Genomic DNA, 17,288 nt, shown 5'->3' on the forward strand with positions numbered 1-17,288 from the left:
AAAGGGTCTGACTAGGAGTGTGCCACCAGCCCACTAAAATTGTAGCAATTTGTGATGTTTTCTCTTCTCCATTCCATTCAAGATTTATCGTTTGCTTGGAGGTGGCTTATCAGTTAGTAGCTTACCTGCTACACCATCTGATCACGTTTGCATGCAATGACAATATGTATAAATACCCTGATGAACATATGAAAGTTTCTCTCTGGAGATATGTAATTCTCTTTCACACGAGATCGGAAACAACCATTAACAATTTCGGGTCAACATTTTAATAGACTGTCATATGGAGCGCAAGTGTATTATATAAATTAAATCTATTATTACCTATAAATTAATCATCGAGACTGGTTTAAATCGTATTTCTACGAGTGTTCAGACATCTATCGGAAACAGCTTCACGCAAATGCTTCAGTATCGCTGTGATTGCTGTGACGTCAAAATTGAAAGATCTTTTTCGTACATTGCAGATAACGTAACTGTTGTTCTAAATCTTATCATCACAAAAATTCTAATGTAAGTTCACATATAATATAAATTTAAATTATATTTTATATAAATTAATTACCGAGAATATTTTAAATAGTTTTTTATGCAAATACGCATTCATTGGACATAGCACTCACGTGATATTTGGTATCGCTGTGATTGGAGTGACGTCACAAGAGAATTTAACGGCCATCGTACGAGAAATCTTTTTAGCACGACCTGTGAGTACTCTTTCATTTTCTGAAAAATACTTGTAATTTTAAGCACAATATCCCTTATTACGGTAACATTAATCATTCAGTTATAAATGGATAATAAACTAATTGCAGAAAAATGGAAGGTTTCGTGTTATTTGCAAGTACGAAACATTAAAGGTGATGCAACTGTTTAAAAATTTTACCATCACAATAATTCCAATTTAAAGAGGCATCTAATATTAACTGAAAACGTGTGAAATGTATTCCGACATAAAATACGTAGAACCAAATATAAGGTATTCATATCCAACATTAATATAGATTAAAATTAATGCAATATAATGTTAATAAAAGTATTTTAGCATTAAGTTAAAGCACATTGTAGGCCTGTAAAATAAATTCTAAGTTTTGAGGGTATGTTCTTGCTTGTAATGAGGACATTTTCATGTATTCAGATTTAACTTCATTAATTTCAAGACCATTTTTCTTCCCTCAGTTGCCAGTGCAGATAATAATTCTTTTAATGCTGGAACATTTCTTGCAACCAAGAAAATATCATCAACATTAGCACAAATTTTTTAGGATTTCTAACAATATTTCATTTACCTTCAGTTCCTTATTATTTTTTCAGCTATAGCATAAGATCCTAAATAAATAAATAATTCAATTCTATATATGCTGTGAAAAGCTTGCCTGAGATCAATAAATAACACAGGCACATCTGTGTTATATTCAAAGCATTTTCCCACTGTTTGCCTCATCACAAGTATTTGGTCATGATGCTTCTAAAGGGTCCAAGTGCACATCAGTAAACCCCTCTACCACTACAATTAAATTATTCATTTAGGCAAACTCAACTAATGGATTACCAGTTTCATTATATATAGTGTATTTACCTGCAACTTGTGGTACAAATTTAATAATTCTCATTTAATTTGATCCCAAGTAGTTATGGTGTTGCCTAGTGAATTCACTAAACTGTCAGTTTTTTAGATACAGAAAATAATGTTGGCTGAATTTAATCCTTGATTGTTCTGTTTCTGTGTTCATAGTATACCAAGTATAAACATGGGTGAGTTTGATATCTTCATCAATGGCATCCTGTTCGACAAAGGTAAGACCTCTATCCTCCCAAAAAAGTAACTTGAATTGAGTAAAGATTTTGATGTGTTTCCTCTGCTGTCATTTCCAGATTTTAACTTTGCTGTCTTCTAAACAGCAATTATTCAAAATGTGTTATTATTTGGGCTCATCTATAGGACATCTTGGATTATTTGACAAATTTGTGCCTTCAGTACAAAAATTCATCAAAATCAGTCCATTAGTTTTCAAGTCATAAAATGACAGCATGAGTCAACCTTGTACTCCATTTATCTCTACAGCTTCTGCTAATAACATTTTTGCATCATTGAATGTCTACTTGGCAATTTGTGTTCAACATATTGCATAAGAAATAATTTTGTTCCTGTAAGATACTGCCAATTTTTTAAAAAAGAATTTGAATGCACAGAAAAGTTTGAAATATCCCTAAAAACAAATTTAATCATAATCCGTTCAGGTGTTCCGAGTTCCTTGCAAAAACAAAGTGATCACAAAACAGTTTTACATTGTCAGTGGTTGGTCAAGCTTGAAGGCAATTTTACAATAAAGTAAACTTGCGTATGGCCTCTTCCTAATATAGCCTACGTATTATTTTATTTTTCAGGCCTAAAGTGTTATTGTTAGATTGAGCCAATAATGACAACTATTAAAACATCTCCCAAATTTGGTCTCTTTTCCCAGAAGACCTAATAATACTGTAAAGAATACGACAGAATTACTCGAAGGGAGGCTGCATTAAAATGGTTTCATTTATGCAAAGCATGTGCATAAAATATGTTGTAAATCTCGTAGACATCAGTGGAAATGTCCATTGCAGTTGCACTCACAAGATGTTGAGACGAAAATGCATATCAATGTTTCCTTTTAGAATTTATTTAAAGTAATGAATTTTCATGTCTGTCCTTACAAGCACATACATAAATAAATTATTTATTTACTTAAATATTCAAAGTGACCACCTTCCGCCTTGATACAACTTTATGACTTGGGATGACCATTGTGTCTTGGATTCTGCACCATTCTGTGTGCTTACTACCATTTATTTCCTCAAAATCAGTCACTCCAATGCAAATATTTCATAAAACAGACCATGTGTAAGTAAGCTTATTTTACAGAGAGCTACAATTATATAGAAGACTTGTTTTCATCCTATATACATAAGCCAATTCCCAGAATAGTTTTGGGGCTCTTACCTCCATAATGTGACCTCAAATTAAAATGAGTTGATATTGCATAAGTATAATAAAAGTACCATTTATGGATAACCATTTCCACTAGTTTAATTATATACAGTGTATTTACCTGCAACTAGCAGTAAAAATTTAATGATTCTCAGTTAATTTGATACCCAGTTGTCGTGGTTTTGCCTAGTGAATTCACTAAACTGTCTTTTTTAGATACAGAAAAAAGAATGTAGGCTGAATTTAATCCTTGACTCTATTCTGTTTGTTTTTCCAGAACCAACTAGGACAGAGGAGTTGGATGCATATATAAACTGCATCTTAGATGAAAAAGGTAAGACCTCTCTCCTCCCAAGAAAGTAACTTGAAGTGAGTAACGATTTTGGCATGTTTCCTCTGCTGTCATTTTCAGACCCCTATGCAGATATTTCATAAAACAGACCGTGTGAAAGTAAGCCTATTATACTTCCAGCTACAATAATACTCAAGACTTTTTTCTCATCCTATATACACAAGACTCTGACAGAAAGTTGATTCGTAAGTTATTACGTAAAATTTCATTTATCTCGTAGGTTAAATTTCTTCCAAGAAACTAAAACATGATGCATGGGTGGAAAATATTAGCTATTCCTGTTGCTGGGGGGCTATTACTTGCATCAAATACAGCAAAACTAATATGTTAGTTGCTTTTGGACATAACTTATCAGATATGTATGAGTTGAGGTTCTCACAGCCGTGAGTATGAAGATTTCCGTCTTCTGGGTTCTTGCGCTGTGTAGTCTGATCGATGTTAACCAACGTTTCAGATGACGGAGGCAGTATGAACTCTGAAACGTTGGTTAACATCGACCAGACTACACAGCGCAACAACCCAGAAGACGGAAATCTTCAACTTATCAGATAATTCAGAAAAATACTGAAATATAAAAATCTTGTTGAGATCCTTTATTACTCTACCTTTAACCCTTCACCGTGGTTGGACGTCTTGTGACGCCCTGGCATTTAAATTCCCGGTCTGCTGTTAAGCCTAATTTCAAAAGCCCATAATTATGGAAATAATAACGACTGATATATGATGTTTGTAGTTGATCTGGTGTGGAAGAAATGCTCTTTCTGATCATGTATTGGCAACGTCGCATTCTTCGATCTCTAAAGGCTAGTCTGTGAATAAATGCGTGACCTAAGAGGTTACACAATCTTCCACTCAACACAGAGCTGTTTGTTTGTAGAGGTAAGATAACTCATTCTCTCAGTCTCATATGACACGATAACTACTACAGCGAAGAAGAGAGGAAAAAAAATTATCTGAAACGGTCAAGGGGCTCCATAATATATATATATATAGATATACCGTTATGTTGTATCTGTGTCTTCAAATATCAACAATTTTAGCACCCCTATACTCAGAAGTCTATAATCAGAAGAGTTCTTAGAAAGAGACGGTTATAACTGCTAAGTATGATGCATATATGTGGCCTTCAGTTCGCTGTCAGAATATCAGCTGGCGCAGACATATTTACTCCCGCGTATTATTGACAGAGGAAAGAAATTCAATGCCTCAAAGACATTGCGTCATGTGCAGGAACCGCTAGAAAAAGATAAAAACTATGTATTTCGGTAGCGTTGACTTTTTCTGACGTTTCAATAAATTACGTACAACACTCGACGTCTAATCGACTACTAGCATTTCTCACACACAGGATGTTCATATTATACGCTGAAATTATAAAACCATCTTTTAAGAGGGTTTCAGTGAAGAATTGATCATTATATGTTATATAGTTCAAACGTTATGATAAATAAAGTGTTTTAGAGCAAAATTTAAATGGCCACCACTCCTCGCCAAGCAGCGCGGAATTTAAATTCCCACGCTGAAGGGTTAAGTTATTTATTCTGAAAAACTTAATTAATGGATTACCATTTTCATTAGTTTCATTATATGTAGTGTATTTACCTGCAACTTGTGATACATATTTAATAATTCTCACTTTATTTGATGCCAAGTTGTTATGGTGTTGCCTTGTGATTTCACAAAACTCTGTAATTCTTTTAGATACAACAAAATAATGTGGGCTGAGTATAATACTTGACTCTGTTCTGTTTTTGTGTTGCAGAGACAACACTAAAAGAGGAATTAGATGCGTTTGTGAATTGCATCTTAGATGACAAAGGTAAGATCTCTCTTTTCCCAAAAAAGTAACTTGAAGTGAGTAATGACTTTGGCGTGATTCCTCTGGTATCATTTTCAGATTTTAACTTTGCTGTCATATAAATAGCAATTATTCAAAATATTTTATAATTTCGGGCTCATCTTTAACACATTTTGGATTCTTCAACAAATTTGTGCCTTCAGTACAAAAGTTGATTAAAATCAGTCCATTGGTTTTCAAGTCATAAAATGACAGCATGAGTCAAACTTTGTACTCCATTTATCTCCTCAGTTTCTGCTAATAATATTCTTGCATCAGTGAATGTCTACTTGGCAATTTGTGTTCAATTTACTGCCTGAGAAACACTTTTGATCCTGTAAAATATACATTATAGTTGCATAAGATGTTTGTAATTCTTCAGAGAAGAAAAAAGTTTGGAAACAGCCATGTTTTTTATACTGCTGACCATATTCTGAATCTTATAGTTTTAAAACTGTGTTATTTATGGATTCCACTATTCTTTCAGAAAATAAAGAGGACAACATGCACCAGGATTACCAACAGCACAGAATACAAGTTGAGCCGAAGAAACATCACCAACAGAAGAGAAATTTAGAACATGGAAAAGAAACACCAAAGTGTCCTCTTGCTGTTGTGAGGAATCAGAGAGTCCGTAGACCACCAAATGCTTTCATCCTTTACTCCAGTGAATGGCGGAAAAGAATGTCTCTGCAGTACCCACATGAAAGTAACAAGGAGATAAGCGTGAGGTAAGTTGCAATACAAGGTGTACTTTAGAACTATTACTTGTTAACATTTTAATGTGCAGAGCATTTGTGAACAACAAATTGTCTTCAAAGCCATTCAAATTCAGAAGACCTATTATTTGAAGTTTCCAGTGTGGTGTGGGTTTAGCTTTTGCTAGAGCTAAGAATATTTAATTTGGTTTCAAGCGAAATTATAAGAATAGCAGCAAATTACGTATGATCATCGATTATAAACATGGCACCGGTGCGATCGTGTAAAATTATGTGTGAGAATTTTCTCGTGTTCTGAACGCGCACTTAGAAATTTGTTCTACTCAAAGAGAGAAAAAGACAAATGCTGATAATTGTGATGATGTTAAACTATGAGCCCTAGTAATTAAAAAAAAAAAGGTTGAATCTTGTAAAATTCGACTCACAAATTCAGCACATTATATTAAAGGCTGGTTTGATTTTCATTGCTGGATTATAAATCTATATTTACTTAATTATAAACAGAACACATGATATACAGGACAGAAGTCTAGCAGAGAAGTAGAATTTATGAGACCTCCCGGAACAATTCTTTCAATGTAAGAATGCAAAAAATCTTAAGTGGGTAGAGAATGCATCAGGTTATTTCGAAATTGGATATCTAATTTCCCTTTGCTAAAAATGTTCTGATCGTCGAGAACAGGTGAAACATTTCGTTCGCTCTCATACGCCACTGCGTTTGCCTTTACCCAGCTGCAACCCCTGGACGTTCGTCCTGCAATCTGCCTGTGTTCTTAAAAGTTCCCTTTTTGTATTTGCAGACTTGGCTGCATGTGGAGGGCCATTGACGTGGAGCAGAAGGAAAAGTATTATGAACGAGCCCACCAGGCGGATGAAGATCACAGGAATAAATATCCCGGTAAGTAATTAATTTTCTTTCACTGGCAACAAGCAGCAGAAAATTCCAAAAAATATAGCCGAGAATTTTGAGAAACATCACCGATTTTGATTTATTTGGGATTGACTGCTAGCGATTTTAAGTAAGAGAACTTTTGACGAGTCTTTATTTTCTCCAAAACCTTTTCATCTACTTACGAGTCACGGCACCAGAACCCAGATATCGAGAAGTTATAATATTAAAATGGGATGAACTTAAACATTTAATTTTGCGATTAGATATGATCAAAAGGCATTTTACTGTTCCTGTCTTTCTGTGTTGCATGATGTATGAATGTCGCTGATTTTCCTCCTCTCACGTCAAACCACGCGATAAGAAGCAACCGTTTTCAGAATGCTGTGACCTGAAAGTCATTCTTTCTGTTTTCAGATTACGTCTACATCCCGCAGGAGGCCCGCACGCAGAAGCTTCTTCGGGAGCAGGCCCACAAGAAGAAATTGCGGCGAACAAGACGCCAGTCGGCGAAGCGACGCCTCAAGACGGCGCAGACCAACAGCGTCCGTCCCCTGCCTGCTGAAGAACATCGAAGAGGAGGAACCACAGGCACACGAGGTGTCGCTTCGTCAGAGGTAAGTCGTCGTCATTACACTTTGGACGAAGTCACTCGCCTGCCATCTGTTGCTTGCACGTGGAAAACAAACAAGTGTGGAATGTCAGTGGCGAAAAATGACTAGAGTAAACTCTCGATTATCGGGGTTGGTTGGGAAGTTTATCTTCCCTTGTTTGTAAGAACGCATTGCAGTTGAACTTATTTAGCAGAGTTCACTATTTAAATCACTAAAACTCTATTCTAAGTTTTAAACAATAATTGTGTTTCTTAAAAAAGAATCTGGCTTTTGAAAGCAAAGATATGTTACAAATAGTTTATATTTATAAGGACGTTAATTATGCACACGTCGCCATTTTTCTTGACCTACGAGAATTACGTCATTTCCTACTTGAGCACAGAAATCTCCTATAATTAAACTTTCATTCCTGTTAACCATTTCTGTTGGGTTTACATCAAACTCCTCTGTCACATTTCCATCAAATTCGAATTGGGAAGAGTGCATCTGCAAAATATCCACCAGTTAATTTCCATCGTAATATTATATCGCACGTTGTATCAATACTTTAAGTTACAGGAGTTTTGTTTCATGGGTTGCAGCCCACTAATCCACCATTTTCTGAATTTCAGGGACAAAACAAGATCAGCGACACGCAGTCGGCCACAGCAGGACTTACGGACTCTCTGAGCTTCCTTTGTGAAGTGGCCGGAGGGGCAGAAATTGACTGTTTCTCTAATGAAGGATTTTTCTGCGCCACTGAACAACCCGACTGCTAGCTGTCTACTAACAGTGAGGTTAGTGTCAACTCTTCTTTGGATTTCAGCTATTACGTGGGCCCAACAGATCCCCACGCTTGAATCAATGATCATTTTCGAGTTCATTTCTTCATTATTAAGAAAAATCTTCATCCTGTTTGCATAATACATAAAAATGTGAAAAGGTTTCGCCGGCAAATGTTTGTTCAAAGAAGCCATTTTAAATGAGACAGTGGGACATATTTGTGTTGAATATCAGATTTGCCATTTAACGACATTAACGATCTCGTAAGCCAGTGACAGTCATCGAATGCCTTCGTCCTTCGGCCCCTTTAAGTTAACTGCACGCAAACTCCCCTTAGGGACGTCATGTACAAGAGGCGAGTTGCTGTAGAGTTTGTCCTGGATTCATAAGCACTGAGATGATAAAGTAAAAATTCAGAGTCAGGAGTGACTTAAGTTCTAGAAGCTAAAATGTTTAAGACAATTTTGCAGGAAAATTTGACAAAAATAAGTGCCGTCGAGATAAGGCGGGGACTGGAGGTAAGGACATTTCACAATTCTAAAAGGAACAGTTTGCTGTCTCAGTTATGAAGAAGTCCATCATAAATCATAACCTTCCCATTTAAAATAAGTGATAATCAAAGCCCTAGTAATGTAACAGTTAAACATTTTCAGAGAAACTGAATTAATTAAATACTTTTAAAGTAATATTTTTAGGGACCAATTTCAAAACATTAACATTTGTAGTTGTATAATTAATAACACAAAATTGTTTATAGAACTGGCTTTGAAATGCTCCTCGTGAGCTTCATTTCAATACGTACTTTCACTTTCTAAGTCCCTGTTGAAAAGATGAAATACAAATTGAAGAACTCTGGATTTTGAATCGTTTGGTAGCAATCTCAAAGGACGCAAGGAACATTTATCCAACGGAATTATCTGGAATGTAAGATAACTAACCCTGAACATCTAGAAAAGTAAAAGTCAGAAGAAAATATTAAGGCACTGCACAGAGTTTTGAGCTGATTCACGAACGTGTTTTATTTCAAATATAAATTATCCAAATTAAACTCGCTTAAAGTTTCTGTATCCACATCTAGAAATACGTATCACAGAATAGAAGAATCTGGCACGGTGTGAGGTATAAGGCAGTACTTGCCCAATTATCACACAGAACTAATTACACGCTCACAGTTAATTATCACCACAGGAAACGCCCACCACGCAATTACTGACTTGCCTCTCATTTAAATGTAGTGCCTGGATAGTGCCACGAAGGCATACTATGAGCATGAAGTTCTCTTTGTAATTTTTATATTCTTGCATTTGACGTATTTCCAGCCCTCCCTCCGACTCATAAATTCCGTGCAGATGAAAATCACACGACATAAAAGTTACGACACCAGGTAAGGTTATGACAGGTAGATGGAACAGTGGGTCAAACAGAAGTCACCCCAAAAAATGCTGAATCAGGTTGAAGCCTGTAATTTACATAGATAGTACTAAAAGAGTTAAATTGTTTTCACTTAAATATTTAAATTATTTTTAGAAAATAAGTTAAATACTTTATTTGTTAAATTGTTTTTAGCTCACGCATTATATATTTAAGAATAAAAAAAATATGTTCATAAATTTTGCTGCAAGTGTCTCCATACTTGTTGCTAATAATTCCAGTTCCTGTTCTTATACAAATGTTTATTTCCTTTCCAGATACCAGAAATAGGCGACGTGGTGTTTGCTTCCTTCATTGAAGAGATAATGAATCTGTTTAATTGTTTTAGCGAAAAAGTTAAATTGTATTAGTTAAATAGTGTTTTTAATTAAATTGTTTTTAATTAATTGTTTTTAGTTTCATTGTTTATATTTTAGTTAAAAAATTGTATTAGTTAAATAGTGATTTTAATTAAATTGTTTTTAATTTAGTTGTGTAGTCTTTTGTTAAGTAGTTGAATTGTTTCCATTTAAATATGAATTATATATTTAAGAATATTAAATAAAAAACATGTTTATAAACTTTCCGTTTGTTATTTTAGCAAAGTAATATTTGAACGTGTCGCCATCCGTAGAATAGAGGATAATTTGCTCACCACTGGACCCAAGGTACGCGGGTTCAAACCCGGCCGAGGTCGATAGAAATCCATAGCACAGCTTCCTCCGGCGGGGTAGTAAAGCCGGCGGTCCCATGACGTAGATTTACGGCGCGGCGTTAAAGAAACTTACGAGCAGGAACGAGATGTTTCTTATGCAAAATTCAGCCATTAGCAATAATATTCTGGTGAAGGGGGCATTTTAATTTAGACGCTTTCAAGGTAACGAACCATCTCTGCTACCCGGACTACATGACTGAACATTCGGCCTCTGAATTTATGTTCTTGTACGAGTTCCAAAACCTTTTGCTTATGTAGGACGTGCTTAATTTTGCCCTTCACAATTGTCTTTCGTTCTATGTAGGATTAGAGGTTTTGATGATACAAGCAATTCTGCATGCACGCCTTGCGTGCTACATACCCAGCCCATCGGAGCCTGATATATTTCACTACCCTCACTGTTCGTTATGCAGAATTCTAAATTCTCAACTCACTTCGTCCCTCGCCAGCTGAGTCCGGTCCACATCTTTAAAGGTTAGGCCTCAGACACGCGTTAGCATTATCCTTCATTAATACCAACGTGTCGAAATTTATTTCCCGCTGCCCTTCTTAAAAAAGCTTCCTCTATTTGCTGTATGAATGTGAACAGAACGTTTCCTGCTCCTTCTACATACGAAGTTACATTACCCTCTTTTAATATTCCTTGGTGTCTCCCTCTCTTCAGGTTTCAAGACCTCAACTTCACACGAATTTCCCGCTGCTCGTTCACGTATCAGAAGCCGCGTTTTATTAGGGATAAGAGAGGAGAAGGCGAAGGACGTCGACATGAATGATACACGGTCTCCATCTTCGGGGCATCATATTCCTGCGCAGTTACAATTCGGAAGTTTCGTGGTGACGTAAATGGCCCCTTTGTCACGGGGACTGGGTAAAGTCTGGCTTCTTTAATGGACCTTCCAGTAATTACGCTTTCCCGAAATTATAAGAATTAGATAAAGCGCGTACAAAATGAAGTCACAAATAGTTCTTGTGCCTACACATGACTAAGCTTCATCCACCGGACCATTTTAATGGCGTCTGGTAACTGTGATTCTGCCGAATGTTCTCGATGGTTTAATATGAACAAGTTAATTGAAATTCCTACTTTACACACGCCTGTCCTTCTGCGTGTCAGCATCTTTACCCTCTAGGACCCCCAGACGGATTTTGATGAAATGATGTATGAATGACACCCAGAATTTACATGTTAGTCGCTTAATCGATAATAAGAACGTGGCGAAACTAGCGCTAATAAATATTTTGACTAGGTGGCAGATGGAAAATTAGAATATTTCACAGAGATAAGGAGAATATAAGTGCCACAATTTTAAATGATATTCTTCAAAATAATTTTCTCTAAATTAATTAGGCGCAATTTAAAACATACACAAGAAAAATTTCCCTTAGGAGGATTTAGAGAAAGCATGTGCATCGTACGGGTAAATTTCGCGAGTGAAAATCCCTCACTGCAACTACCAACAGTCGCAGCCTGATTGCATGCAACACATAGTCAGCCATTTTTACAAAATGAAATGGCCACGAATTGTCAGTCGGTATTGCAGCAGGTAATTATGTCGACAGTTTCTCCGTTCTTGTCAAAACAATTTCCCGCCTATTACCGAACCGAAGACTCGCTATCTTGTTCGCTATTCTGCGCCAGATGATTCCACGGAAGACTTTATATTTATTTACGCTCCATTTTAATATTATACCGCAATCTGCGTCTGGCCGTACCAGGCGACTGGTTCTCATTGCGAGTATAACACCGCCAGCCAATCACTGAAGACGTGAGTCGAGTATCCTGACACTTTTAGTGCAGACAGACAAGAAAAAAGTCACGTAGCCTGACTGCCCTCGAAGCTGCAAACTGCTACATTATTGCCCCTGTAGGACTTCGACCCTTTCTCTGCCATCCCCCTGGAGTCCATCAACAGCCACTTGGACGAAGAAATTCGAAATGGGGTAACATCGGACTAATGCCGAGTTGGGGTTCGAACCGGGTGTTCTTGATTGCTTGATCTCTGGACTGGAATATGTTAGATTCTCAAGGACTCTGCTCCGTGGAGATCGGCCACGGTAGAAAATACAGGGGAGTAAAACGAAACAGCCTTATTTATGTCAAGAAAAGACCATGGCTTACCTCCTCCATTAGGTACTAAATCTCTTATTGTGGAAGCCAAGGCCTACTCAAAAATTCCTTCCGCTTCTTGTTCTATCCGTTTTCATTGCACGAGTTCTCACTCACTTAAATCAGAAGCTGATATCATGATTCAGGGGGAAAGATTATTAATGTTTAAATATGACAAAGTTAATTGACATAATTACATCTTTTGAATTAAGCGCGCGCAAGTATTTAAAGACGCAAGGAGAGAAACGAGAATTACGAATATAAATACGACGTTAAAAGCCTCAGCAAAGCAGTGGTTCGTACACTAGCAAAGAACGCCTGAGAACGCGACACCCAAGGATCTTCTGGCGGCACAAGCCCCCGGGGGGTGGGGGGAGGGGGCAGACGCCAAAGGACGTCAGACAATACGAAGGAACAGTCTTAATGCTTGACAGAAGTACAGGACAAGAGATAAATCTACGACGCTATGATCATGTAAACTATATCCTGAGACGCTAATGGTCGCTCAGCTAGTCTTAAACGCAAAAACCGAGATTGCATCACAATCTTCAAAAGAGACCGTCATTGTTCCCTGTCTTCAGCCAGATAAATCTAGTCCAGACCTTACTCCTGTAAGATCCATTTTAATATTATATTCATATCTATGCCTACGTGTCCGAGTTACCTCGCCCCTTCAGGCTTCACACCAAAATGCTGTACAAATATCTCGCCTTGCTCACTCATGCTACATAACCTAACCATTTCAGTAACATTGAATTAATCGTCCTAATATAACAATTTCAACAGTAAAATCCATAAGTTCTTTGTTGTGAATTTTTCTCCATTTGTCTCTGGCCTTCACTTACTTTCTCCCTTTGGGTGATGACGTTTGACTTCGAATTCCCTTTCAAGAGGAGCGTAACTCTAGCAATAAATTTCCGTGTTCGTTCTTCTGTCGAAACCCTGATCACGCATGCGCGTTGCGAACAAACTTCGACGATGTTTGCATAGGCCTCGTGTGCCAGTTACATTTCCATTTTCTGTCGATAGTTATCATCGATTTTATATCCAAGCCAGTACGTTATATAAAACGACTTACAGAATGGAAGAAAGTGTTTTACTCAGACGCACTAATGAAACTAAACCCTTCAATGTTGCTAAAACGGCTTATCAAAGTAAACGAAAATTATCTGTTATCTTTCAATGAAGTGCATTTCAAGAACGCGTTATGGGCTGGTGGTCTCTGTCTGTACGTCCAGTCGATTCAACTTGAGGGCGGACTTGTTTGAAATTTGATGTGGAGGTTGGCTATTCTGCAAGATTCCAAAATCGTACTTTTGAATTTCCTACGAACGGTGAGAACAAGATGCCGTTTGAGGACAGCAGTGAGGCAGACGCTGATTTGCTGCGATCTGGTGGCCAAAGTGGGAAGTATTCAGATAAGGCGGCTCTAATACATCCAAATGCACGCTGCAAAAACGCGTCACGGAAAACACTTTCCGAGCTTGGTCGATATATCGCTTGGAGCAGAAGATCATTAATTTCGTTGAGGAGGGCGTCAGAATGCAAAACTGCACAGGAAAATTACGACGTCCGATGCTCTCCGACAAAAGGCACAAAGGGAGTTGATCGTTTTCTTGATATTTGTATTTCCCAGCTTTGAAACTCCAATATAATCCAAACAAAATGAGAATATTTGCAAATGGACGTTTTCAATAGGCCCCAGAGAAGAGACGAAACGTCGGACTTTGGTGGTTCTGGTCCCGTTAAACCCAAGCCACGTTTTAAAAGGTCTTAGGGCTCATTCTTTCGGGTCAATTCCGGATTGGAACGGGTGAGGGCCCCTACGACTTGTTATTGAAAACGAAACAACGAGATACAAAAACTTCGAACCCAACTTACCACGTGAAGTAAAAGTTCTCTTCACGCAAATCTAAGACTCGATTTCAAGCCACTTAAGACGGAGGCGACACATCCTTCCGAAACGTCTGTAACCACCTGCAAGATTACACATTCTGACGGCGTAGTTAATGTTCCAGAATCCTCTAACATGGACCTGAATACTGACATAGAACTTCACTCACCGTTAAGACTGGCACCAATACGATTTTCTGATAACTGTCTAGCATACCTTTGGACATCCGCTGTAGGAGTGGACGGTTATCGCCAGATCCGCTTCAGATGAAAGATGAAACTAAATTCCTTTTGAAAATTTCTATAAATTGCTCTGATCTCTTGCAAACGGCCTAACTTCTACGTTTCAACATTTTATAAGCTCTAGCAAAGATGATTAATACAGAAGATTGCTGTCTCTCTGGGTTGTTGCGCCGTGCAGTCTGGTAGATTTCCACCAACGTTTCAGAGGTCCTTGCTGCCTCCGTCATCAGGGCGATTAATGTGCCAATCGAGCGGAAAGGTCCAGGTTTATAGGGACCGGACAGTAACCGGAGTAGCTTGATCCTAGCCAATGAGAGCAAATATGGAGTGCGTGGGGACCAATAGGAGAGCTTTGGCCAGGTCTAGCGGTGTACATACATAGCCGTGATGATGGAGGCAGCATGAACCTCTGAAACGTCGGTGGAAATCTACCAGACTACACGGCGCAATAGCCCAGAAGACAACAATCTTCAGACTCACCGCAGTGAAAACCTCAAATCCTAGATGATCAATACATAATAGATTTACTATCTATCACCTAAACTCAGACATTCCACTAATAATTAAACAATGACTCTCATTACTGATTTCTTTCTTTAGCCCAATATGATAAAAATTTCTGTATGTAACTAGAATTTAAGCAGAGAGCAAATAAAAACAAACATTTTTACAAAGATTTACATTGCATATCCTTGTGTCAGTCTGAATGTATTCCACCAACAGGCTTAAATTCCCTTTGTACGTGCATGCAGTGGCGAAGCGTGGCCTTTTGATAACTGTCAGCCATATTGCAGTGTTTCTACTTATTTTTGTACAGAGTATACCTGTATTAGATGCACGTGAATAGTAGGCAGTTCTTATGGATCACCCGGTGCTTTGTTTCCATGCGAAATAAAGTTAGTTTCCTGGCTCGCCTACCCAATGGCGGCTCGTGAGTCTGAGGAGTGGCAGTTCTGCGCAAGGGGAAACTCAAAATTGGTTTTCAATACATGACAATATAAATAAATGAAAAGTAAATTTACATCGATGATGTTTTAGCTATTTCTAAGTCCCGAAGAGGGCGGCCATTATTTTTACATCACTTTATTTCACTCAAAGACAATTTAGAAAAAGTAATTTACTGTAAATATGATACACATCCTTTGCTCATTTTCATTAATAGAACAAAAAATAGTCAGCACACAGAATTACTGAACACCCATTAACAATAACCACGAAACAGTTCGTGATACAGAAACCAGTCTAAAACACGTGGTACCGGGCAAGTGTGTTTACTATAAGCTGGCTGCGGGGACTGCAGCCCCGATAGGCTCTGTACCAGACAACTGCCCCTCACTCCACCGCCCACCGCGCTGAAATCCTTGCAGCCGGATGATAGCCCCGTTCTGCTTCGCACTCCTCGCCCGCGGACTTACTGTCAGTTCAGCCGATTAGTGGATCTTGGCAACGTAAGGGGCAATATTAAAATAATGATATAGAGGAAACAAAGTGTTACAAATTATATAAATATTTCAACTCTGCAGCTCTTATGGATTGGCCGCCACTGCCTACACAGTAATACTTAATACTTTCCTTACATGCAATTGTCATTTCCATGATTTTTCCTAACTGTGAGAATCTACCTGTATCTTTGAAGTCCCACCCGTGGCTCACTTTATGAAAAAGGTAAAGACGGTGGAGTTATTCGTGTACTTTATTGATGACTAAGGTGTGAGGACATATCCATGTGCTTTAACTAATCAACCTATGATCAGATATGACTAAATGGAACTATAGATCCTTACATTCTTACTATTGGCACTACATGGGGGTGAGTGATATGATTCAAGCCCTCAAACTCAACCAAGACACTTGTTGGAAACAAAACACACTTATGTACTTCAGATATTCCTAGCATGTATCATCTGAAGTTTCCTGGACAAGGTTAGTATATTATCCTTTGGTAACAAATAGTGATTAGACTAGCAGCAAATCTAATGTACATGGGACGAACAATAAATATTTCTGCTACTATGTAGGAATGTCTTTGACAAAAAACAAAAAAGTTTTTTTGCATCTGAATGCACATCTGCCAGTCACTTAGATCTGATTGTGACATTTCCAAGCACAGCATTCCGAAGGTGGGCTATTTATAATAAAGCCATTGCAACTTACACTCAAGTAACCTGACGATTAGTAAGATTATTTTGAACTATCAGTAAAATATGCAACTGAAAATAACAAAAATGACAGTTGCTTAACACATCCAAAAATTAAATAACATTCCCCATACCAATGAAACAGTTATAAAATGTTTTGGAAGTAATAAACTGAATAAAATTGTTAAACCAAAAAGACGTCACTGCCACCGTTTCGCTTGTTTGATGCGAGGTTTTATTGCATTTACGCGCCGAGAAAGTTCATGTCATTCATCATGAGATGCTCATCATTGTATTACACAAGAGTGTGACTGCCCTTTGCCTCAAATGCACAGTATTCCAGTACAAAACAAATGTGCACAAGTTGTATTCATTTGCATTCTGACAGCAGAAAAAATCTTAATCATGATGGGGCAATAGTTACTTTAATCTGGGTATGCAATGATACTTCTGCAGACTCTTCCGATAATAGGAAGACTTTGCAGTTGGGTTGTTGTTGTGAGCAGATGTGTTTGGGAAAGAGCTGTTAATAATGGGTTGCTACCTGGAGGACTACCGAGCACGCGTGGGTACCTGGGCAGGGAGGACTTCGTGGAGTTGTGTACAAGGACGAGACAGATTTGGACATGGTGGAAGTTACTCAG

The 17,288-nt window shown here is 37.8% G+C and overlaps 2 protein-coding genes across 4 annotated transcripts in view; one reads left to right on the forward strand and one right to left on the reverse strand.

Moving 5' to 3' along the window:
- The window catches only part of LOC147872690 (uncharacterized), a 67,599-nt gene that overhangs the window by 41,837 nt on the left and 8,474 nt on the right, over nt 1–17,288 (reverse strand). The window lies entirely within an intron of this gene.
- Nucleotides 640–9,970, forward strand: LOC147872693 (uncharacterized). Of its 3 annotated transcripts, none has more exons than XM_087355055.1 (9): nt 640–707; nt 1,736–1,797; nt 3,243–3,299; nt 5,080–5,136; nt 5,642–5,885; nt 6,674–6,771; nt 7,180–7,379; nt 7,988–8,152; nt 9,827–9,969. In XM_087355055.1, the coding sequence occupies exons 2-8, from the start codon at nt 1,752–1,754 to the stop codon at nt 8,132–8,134; spliced, it is 849 nt and encodes a 282-aa protein (XP_087211181.1). In that variant the 5' UTR covers nt 640–707; nt 1,736–1,751; the 3' UTR covers nt 8,135–8,152; nt 9,827–9,969. The 3 variants fall into 3 exon arrangements, with proteins under 3 accessions (XP_087211181.1, XP_087211180.1, XP_087211182.1); XM_087355054.1 differs by lacking the exon at nt 640–707 and adding an exon at nt 716–979 and having other exon boundaries at nt 9,827–9,970; XM_087355056.1 differs by lacking the exon at nt 640–707 and adding an exon at nt 716–860 and having other exon boundaries at nt 9,827–9,970.

Source organism: Zootermopsis nevadensis, unplaced genomic scaffold (genome assembly GCF_977971745.1).
Source record: "Zootermopsis nevadensis isolate Lab colony 2312 unplaced genomic scaffold, Znev_1.0 Znev_ptg000024l, whole genome shotgun sequence".
NCBI lineage: Eukaryota > Metazoa > Arthropoda > Insecta > Blattodea > Termopsidae > Zootermopsis > Zootermopsis nevadensis.

Coding starts and splice junctions, on each gene's coding strand:
- LOC147872693 (XM_087355054.1), top strand. CDS start 942: ATGTATTCCGACATAAAATACGTAGAACCAAATATAAG. Junction 5,886..6,673: donor AACAAGGAGATAAGCGTGAG/GTAAGTTGCAAT, acceptor TTGTATTTGCAG/ACTTGGCTGCATGTGGAGGG. Junction 6,772..7,179: donor TCACAGGAATAAATATCCCG/GTAAGTAATTAA, acceptor TTCTGTTTTCAG/ATTACGTCTACATCCCGCAG.